At 35.5% G+C, this 9,210-nt stretch overlaps 1 protein-coding gene across 1 annotated transcript; it reads right to left on the reverse strand.

Moving 5' to 3' along the window:
* Positions 1-294: 294 nt before the first annotated feature.
* LOC144439936 (NXPE family member 3-like) lies at positions 295-4,353 on the reverse strand. Its single transcript, XM_078129168.1, has 4 exons — positions 4,268-4,353; positions 3,337-3,885; positions 2,755-2,807; positions 295-1,277 (listed from the first exon to the last, which is right to left on the reverse strand). Exons 1-4 carry the CDS (start codon positions 4,351-4,353, stop codon positions 541-543), a joined length of 1,425 nt encoding a protein of 474 aa, XP_077985294.1. The 3' UTR covers positions 295-540.
* Between the last annotated feature and the right edge of the window lie 4,857 nt (positions 4,354-9,210).

A 9,210-nucleotide genomic window follows, 5' to 3' on the forward strand; every position in this document is an offset into this window, starting at 1 on the left:
TTTTATTGACAATAGGACCAACAGGCACCATTCCTCTAAATTGTCTCTCACACAATGCTTTATTATTATATACTATTTAAACCCTTCCACTTGTAATAATAATAATAATAATAATAATAATAATAATAATAATAATAATAATAATAATAGTCGTAGTAGTAGTAGTAGTAGTAGTAGTAGTAGTAGTAGTAGTAGTAGTAATAGTAGTTGTAGTAGTAGTAGTAGTTGTAGTAGTAGTAGTAGTAGTAGTAGTAGTAGTAGTAGTAGTAGTAGTAGTAAATAATTATTCTAGCCATAATAATCACAACAGCCCTAAACAGTGGCATTCTCAATTAATAGTTTGCTTTGGTAATGTTGCCGAATGGGTGCACACATTTAAACTGGACACCAAAGAATGTGTACACGTGACATGTGTAAAATTCAATTTAAAATTGTAAACCTTTACAATGATTTCCAATGGTATATATCGTGTTTCAGATAAATTGATCCCAAACGGACATTCCATGTATTCCATATATCCTTAATCAATTTGTGTTATTATTAACCATGATTAATTATTTCTGGACAAATGTATGATAACATCATTTCTACTTGTTGCTTGATAATATACATTGGCATATGAACTACATTGGGTTCATGATGAGACAAAACCATATCCCATACATCAATAAACCTAACTCCAATACCAGCAAATACTCGGCGTATCATTCTGTTTTGATCATACAGGATCCAGTCACTACTGTGAACCCGTTGATTGATCTGATCGTTCTCTCGTGGGTTGGATAACCGAATCAGTACCATTGACCCTGGACAGCGATTAAGAAATCTAACAATGGCTAATTTCACATGGAAGAGTCTCTCTAGATATGCACTTGTCGTCCAGGTTACGAAATGAAAGCTGAAGTTTACGATGAATATGACATTTTTCTTGCTACATTCTCCGTAGCGTATTCCTTCAATAAAATCTCTTTCGAAAAGTAAGTCTGTGGCAATCTGATCAAAGGGGCCAAGTCTTAAAGCAACAAACTGATAATCGATAACCAAATAACGAGATACATGGAAGTCACGAAGAAAACTGATCCTAACTTGTCGCATTGTTGAACCCCCTGATATGTATATCTTTTTATTTGACAGACAAGTTTTGACGTCTTCATCACTCCATTGTTGACTACGACACATCATTGGAACAAAGGTCAGATTATCAGCCCAGTATCCATCTGATAGTGGTACAGGTATATCAGGTCCACACGGTAGTCGTTTCGGTTGAATCATTGGACCTGCAAAAATACAGAGACACAAACATATGTATCGAATACACTTGATTTCAGAAGTACACACACACACACACGCACACACGCACAAACGTGTGTGTGTGTGTGTGTGTGTGTGTGTGTTGATGATGATGATAAAATGTTATGTATGTTTGTGTGAACGTAATTAACAGCATTATAATATAACTTTGAATAAAGATGATTAGAAATAAAAAATACTCGTTTGATTGGTCTTAGTTCAAGAAAAACTTTCTAAGATCCAATAAAAGAATGATCTTGAATCCCTATACATTTAAAAAACAAAACAAATAGAATTCCAAGTGATATCAAAATTAAACCATTTACGACTTCAATGACAATAATCGTGTGACCTCTAAATCATAACATTATTAATTACATTTGACAAACATTGTGATGGTATTAAGAACTTTCATGAAATTTATCCCCAAGGCGATATTTACCTAAACACTTTAATCTCATACTTGTTAATTCAAAAGGTCTCGTTGGTCAATGATGCAGATTACAATAGGGACTGTTGTTACAGTAATCGGTAATACACATACTCTTAACCTTAAGCTATCGTGACGGCCACAAATTCATTGCAGAATAGTTGTTATTTTTTTTGTTACCCCAGAAAGATAACTACGAAAACGAAACAAAAGTAAATTTGTTTTGGTAATGAGTCACAAAACAATGTATCTTTAGTGTGTAAAAAGGTGACCCACCTCCAATTCCTCCAGCCCACCCGACTTGCAATTACTGAAAATTGCCTAATGTCTAACTATAAACTACACTTGTTAAAACATGTACAGCAACGGTACAGACTCACATATAATTGTTCAATAATGTACAGCACCTGTTCAAACATACGAATACGTCAGATTAATAAACCGTATTGAATAATATACGTCAACGTTTGAAAACTGAGTATATCTTCGACTAAACCACTTTAACATATGTTTGCCTCGAGAAATAGCCATTTGAAAACAACCTGCAATAGCTGTGATATATTGTCTCAATTACCAGGCAATAAGTGTCATATACTGTCTACATTACCAGGCAATATGTGTGACATGTTACTACCAAAAACTAGAGTTTCAATTTGGCGGCATCGTGGTTTTTTTCTGTCTGGCACAAAGTTTTGAGTTACAAATTACACAAAGACAGTATGACACTGATAGCACACACATATATAAAATGATACACTGCAAACAAAATCAACACCTATATCGGATGAGACTTAAGAACACAAGACAGGTCTTTTTTACTGTTTATTTGTATTCACACAGATAACATGTAGGATCCCTTACGTACAGATAAGCTATCAGTATATGTTTTTGTCATTCGTGACAAGGAACTTGGTGTAAGACATAAAAATGCATTGGCGCCTAAAATAAAACTCTATACTCTCTTAGTGGTGGTATTATGTTCTATAAAAATCTACCCGTACATAAATGTGTTCAAACATTGCAACAGCACTTACCACTAATTGTTGCTTTCATTTTAGCTTGCTCCAATAGACCATTGTATGTCCCACTAGAATAAAACAATGGCAGTATCTTGACAAATATTGCAAGAAGAAACATACTGTACAAAATATAACAATGCGAAAAGTGGCGCATTACGAACTAAGACAAAATTGTGTAATTTGTAATAGATGGTGTTGTTTTTGCTCCTTCAGGTGATTCAGATTGTCTGTCTGTCTGTCTGTCTGTCTGTCCGTCTGTCCGTCCGTCCGTCCGTATGTATGTATGTATGTATGTATGTATGTATGTATGTATGTATGTATGCATGCATGCATGTATGCATGTATGTATGTATGTATGTATGTATGTATGTATGTGTATGTATGTATGTATGTATGTATGTATGTATGTATGTATGTATGTATGTATGTATGTATGTATGTATGTATGTATGCAGGAGTCGTTAAATCAGACGTGGCGATCAATCAGGTTTAATTTCAAATAAACACATTGTGAACTATAGGAATAAGCCAATGTTAAGAGACCAGAATCACGGGATTTCGGGACATACGTTTATGATGGCAAAACGTGATCCTTACCTTTCAAATAGCTTAGTCGAATTTTGTAACCTCAATGTTGTTACCTTTTCTATATTTCTAATTGCATGATACAAACTGATGAAGTTTTCACAAGAGAGGTACTCAGGTCGTTTACAAATAAACACTGTTTTTCCTAATGCTGCCGGATTGGTATATTCACATACATCTTCCCATGTACCTTCGCTTAATATTGAACAGTTCCTTATTTCAGAGATGTTACCATTGCTGAATTTTGCCTGCCAAACACCTTGTGGTTCAACGTATAAAATATCATGGTTCAGGAACAAGATGGCCTCTCGTGTAAAGGCCAAGCTGATATTAAAGTCTGCAGTGCCTTGCCAGGCAGCGTAGAAGTACACACTGTATGTACCATTACCATAATCAACAACTCGTCCAGCAGTACTCTTTTCAAGTTTTGTATTATACATGACAGGCTCAAAAAAGTCCCCTCCTCGTTGTCGTCGGCGGCCATTATTATCAACAGCTTCGATGACAACATGTATATAGTCTCCTGTCTTGAAGTTAGTCTTGCCATCAAAGAAGTATGCCCTGAGAGAGAATAATGGGATAACATATTATGATATAAATTTACAACACAGGGGTTACAGAACGTTTGTAGATTAAAAGTAAGTGTCCTTAATAAAAGTACTAACACTAAACAAAGATAAGTTTACCAATTTCAATATGATTAATTGCAAATGTATTTACCTGAATGTTTAAAAGTGTGACCACATCTGTTAATTTCGGTATATGAAGGAGAAACGGTTATTCATTCTGGATTTGTAATTATTAAAATAAAACTGTAATATGCCATTTTATTTCATAAAACCATGTTGAATAACAAATGCCAAGTCAGCGTTTGTAACCCATTTATTCCACAAAACAAATGAATGGTCGGCATGGTCTTTATGCTATATTCAATGTATTGTACGTATAATCTGTCATTCTAGATTCCATTTCTTTACTCGAGACTCCAAGTCCTGGAGTAGCGGGCGCTCTGCTGTTTATACACGCCATGTTTAAATCAAGTCTACATTCGTATGATTACCAACAACTGTCTCACTAACGAGTCAGTGACGAAATCATGTTACAGTGATCAAGATTTAGAATGTTATCCAGTAAACACTTTAGTTATGCTAGCTACCAACTACTATATATTTTTCATTACTTCACATGAGCTTATTCTATTGTCCCCATCTGCTCACCCCGATCTGTTTTATAGTTCTCATTTTTTTACAACCATGGCATAGTGATTAGAGTAATGCAAATCCATGGGGGAAATGGCTAATCGTCGTAAAATAAAGTTATTTGTGTGGTGCTGTGCAAACTTAGGGCTATTTGTGCATCATATTATAGGCATCATTCATCCTTAATTGATACTATTCTGACCTGAACATTATGTATCAAATAAGCTCCCTATGTTGCCACATGTGTGTTTGATCAATTCATTATAGCCATCACAAATATGTCTTTCTAGTTTATTTGACAGACACATCAAATCCGTATTTACAATCATCGTGTGATACGCAATTTTGTTTTCATGTATGTCATACAAATGTGAACAATAGCCGTGACATGTAGACGGAAAAGAAAGTCCGGGTTGCTAATCAAGTGGATCACTACAGCCCAGCAGAGTAATTGAAAATAGAAAACACAGATGGAAAGGATAAAACTGAACAATAAAAGATTAAATGGTTTAAAATGCAACATACAAAGTTTGGTAGCCAAGGTTCTATTAGCTAAACCATACCAAGAGCAACTAAACTTAGTTAGATGTGCCATTCACCTGCACTTTGGGGGCGTCCATACCCAGCAGGTACATACGTTCAGACACCATGTCCAAGCCAAGTATACCCTACTCTCCTCAACTATGTCCGCAGACATGCAAACAAATCAGTGTGTGGGCATGAGGTAAAAATGAATGCACATGGGCCTTAAACTCTTATCAACAGCATCTAACATTTCCCCAACAGCAGTATAGGGTAGGCCCTCCAATCATTAATAGCAGTATGGATAAAACCTTTTCGTAGTAACTGGGTTCTGGCTCTGGTTTTGACACAATGAGAACACATTGGTACACTAGCATGACGATCGTGATGCAGGGGCAGACACATACCTTGAAGGTCTTTTGCACAAAGCATTGTGTCCATTTTGTAGAGAACTAGGGCTGTGGTAACCTGCTGTCTATGTATGAAGTTTGTAATGAATAGCTATACACTTGCAGTAGTGTCATTAAGAGCATTCTTTTAAATGTTATTCAATAGGCCAATGGTGGTTGGAGAGGCGTTTCTCCAGTTCAGTGATGTATATGCAATGACACTACGTACTTGTGCATGGTAAACAGTGGATCTGCCTTCGACATCCAACTTTCCTGAATGCAAGATGCAACTTGGCAAGATGTTTTGTGCATATTAACTTGCTGTCAATAGTCGCACCAAGGTTCTTAAGCTCTTACAGCAAGTTTTGAAACTACACATTATAGGTCAGGATTTGATGGGTATCTTTTCCTAGAAATAAAAATGACCTTATATCCCGTGGGTTTCTTTTCCTTGAAATAGTAATAACCTTACATTTGGTGGGTATTTTTTCCTTGAAATAACAATAACCTTATATTTTGTGGGTATCTTTTCCTTGAAATAACAATAGCCTTATATTTGATGGGTATCTTTTCCTTGAAGTAACAATAACCTTATATTTGATGGGTACCGCTTCCTTGAAATAACAATAACCTTACTTTTCGTGGGTATCTTTTCCTTGAAATAACAATAACCTTATGTTTGATGGGTATCTCTTCCTTGAAATAACAATAACCTTATATTTGATGGGTATCTTTTCCTTGAAGTAACAATAACCTTATCTTTTATTAGTATATCTTCCTTAAAATAACAATAACTTTATATTTGGTTGGTTCATAAGTAACCTTCTATCTATCGGTCCAGACCTCTTAAGAGATCTGTTTAGGCTGGCAGCCACAGCATCACTTTGACCTGTAGAGTTTACACGTGCATAAAGAGTGGAGTCATCACCTGCACACAGTTAGAGATCTTTTTCACGGACGTCTATCAGATCAAGGGGTGTAACTGGAAAGCTCTGTATCAATTCCTCAATCCAAAAGGGTTCAATACTTGACCCACTTCTCTTCTCTGCCTTCACTGATGATCTGATAGATAACACAAGTTCGATAACAGATAATTCCCCAATCCTTTGCCTCTTAGCATGCTCAGTCTGGTTTGCAAGTTCCATATTGCAGTAATTCATGCCGCAGTTTTATATACATTGGAGTTGGCTATAATTGTCACACCCATTGTCATATTCTCTATGTTGCGAATTGCTTACAATATACAATTCTATTTATTCCGGAAAATTATTTTACTAATCTGTAAAAGGTACATCTCTATTTCGCCTATCCATGTTTCTACCCAATTCGCTTAGCCACATAACTTGATATCGTACATACCTTGTTGTCTTAATGGAAGTCATTCCCATTTTACCAGTACTAACAGCCAAGGGATTATCTGGGTTTTGGTTACTAATAGTGATATTCCCAAATTGTTGATTAGTCATTCCTGTAATAATGTTAAGAGGGCGATGTGATTCAATTGTTGATGCGGATATCATACTATGTTCATGAGCCCACTCCAATTCGTGAACTATTCCAAGCCATCCGAGAGAAAATCCAGAGTAGGCGCTATAAAATGACATATCATCTTTGATGTTTTCACTGGAAATCTTTTGTTGTCTACTGATGCCAGAGTCAACATTACGTTCTCCCGCCTTTAGTGATGAATCTCTGGCATTTGGAAGACTAGGACAACGACAGCTGGTTTCCATAGTATCACGTTCTTGTTTGTACACAGTCTGAAATAAAATAACATGGACATTAAGTATTAACGACACTGATAATAATTTGCCATAAGTATTCACACATACAATATTTTACCAAAGAACTCCTTTCTAAACTACACTATACTACACTACACTACATTATACTACTCTAGACTATACTACACTATACCACACTACGCTACGCTACACTACACTACACTACATTATACTACTCTAGACTATACTACACTACACTACACTACATTATACTACTCTAGACTATACTACACTATACTACACTACGCTACACTACACCACACTATACTACTCTAGACTATGCTACACTATACTACACTACACTACACTACATTATACTACTCTAGACTATACTACACTATACTACACTACGCTACGCTACACTACACTACATTATACTACTCTAGACTATACTACACTACACTACACTGCACTACTCTAGACTATACTACACTACACTACACTATACTATACTGCACTACACTACTCTTGACTATACTACACTGCACTACACTACTCTTGACTATACTACACTGCACTACATTGCACTGCATTACACTACACTACATTACATTACATTGCACTACTCTTGGCTATACTACACTGCAGTGCACTGCACTACACACCACTACACTACACTACATTACACTGCACTACACTACTCTTGACTATACTACACTGCACTGCACAACACTGCACTACACTACACTACATTACACTGCACTACACTACTCTTGACTATAGTGCACTGCACTACACAACACTACATTACACTGCACTACACTACTCTTGACTATACTACACTGCACTACACTACACTACACTACACTACTCTTAACTATACTGCACTGCACTGCACAACACTGCACTACACTACATTGCACTGCACTACACTACTCTTAACTATACTACACTACACTACACTACACTACAACTACACTACTTCACTGTTGTAGAATATATAGCAATGACTTCAAATGTGGAAAGAAAAGAAAAGGGGTCTAAGTACTTCCTAAAAAGCTAGAAATCGTCAAAAATGGATAAAATTACCAACATATAAAAATTCAGAAAATACATCATACATTCTGAAATGCTTTATCAATTTTTCAAAATGTTTACAGTTTGTTCTTTTTTTCAATCCGATTTGTTATCTCACGTTAAGAGAGGAATTACATTTTTAAAAAAATATGTTTTGTTCATTTTGAGAATTGCACGAATCTACTAGAAGTAATCGTACATTCTTATCTACACTTTCTGTGAATGGTTGTAGATTAATGTCTCCAACAAACAGAAAAATAATATGATCACCAAATATTATTATTATTCATCCCATATAAAGCTAAATCCTCTTATTTCACTTAAAAAAGTATTATTTAGGCACGTGCAAATGGCGCAGGCAGCTATTTACTCTGGTCCTTAATAATGGGGTCAATATACCTCGTCTTGTTTTAACAAACTGATGTCTGTATGTTTTTAAAACTACCGGCACCCTCAACATATGTAACATGGTGACATCTTTTCTATTTTTACATTAGAATTCATCGCTATAATTCTATAAATACTCCAATTTGTGTTTGTATTCTATGGTTAGAATGGAACTTGTGGACCTCCTTAATACTTGTTGTGTAAATGAATTAACCATGTGTGTGTCAAAAATAATCAAGAATTTCTATTTATAATGGAAGGTTATTGAGAATGTTACAACCATTCTAGGGTTTTTAATTTGTACAGATTATGTTACCTTTGATTTTCTTTAACTGATTCAAGATACATTTATATCACTAAAGTTTTAAGAAAGATAATTTTGTGTCCCAAGTTTGCCAGTATAACATAAACTGGTAAAAGATGATGAGTTTTGGTTGATTATGTTGATTGAATCTATATCAAGACACATTCGTGATGTAGAACGTGCAGATGCTGTTGCATGGGGGCGACTAACGACATCCAAGTGAAATTATGGAAAGCAACAGCTGTCTTACATCGGCTGTTACGCACAATCGTTAGTATGTGATG

The sequence above is a fragment of the Glandiceps talaboti genome, chromosome 9 (genome assembly GCF_964340395.1).
Source record: "Glandiceps talaboti chromosome 9, keGlaTala1.1, whole genome shotgun sequence".
In the NCBI taxonomy this organism is placed as follows: domain Eukaryota; kingdom Metazoa; phylum Hemichordata; class Enteropneusta; family Spengelidae; genus Glandiceps; species Glandiceps talaboti.

What these genes read in the sequence shown, in the direction of transcription:
- LOC144439936 (XM_078129168.1), bottom strand. Translation starts at nt 4,353, where the DNA reads ATGGCGTGTATAAACAGCAGAGCGCCCGCTACTCCAGGACTTGGAGTC. An exon ending in TCGACTAAGCTATTTGAAAG is followed by an intron (nt 2,808 to 3,336) that starts GTAAGGATCACG and finishes GTTTTATTCTAG; the next exon opens with TGGGACATACAATGGTCTAT. An exon ending in AATGAAAGCAACAATTAGTG is followed by an intron (nt 1,278 to 2,754) that starts GTAAGTGCTGTT and finishes GTATTTTTGCAG; the next exon opens with GTCCAATGATTCAACCGAAA.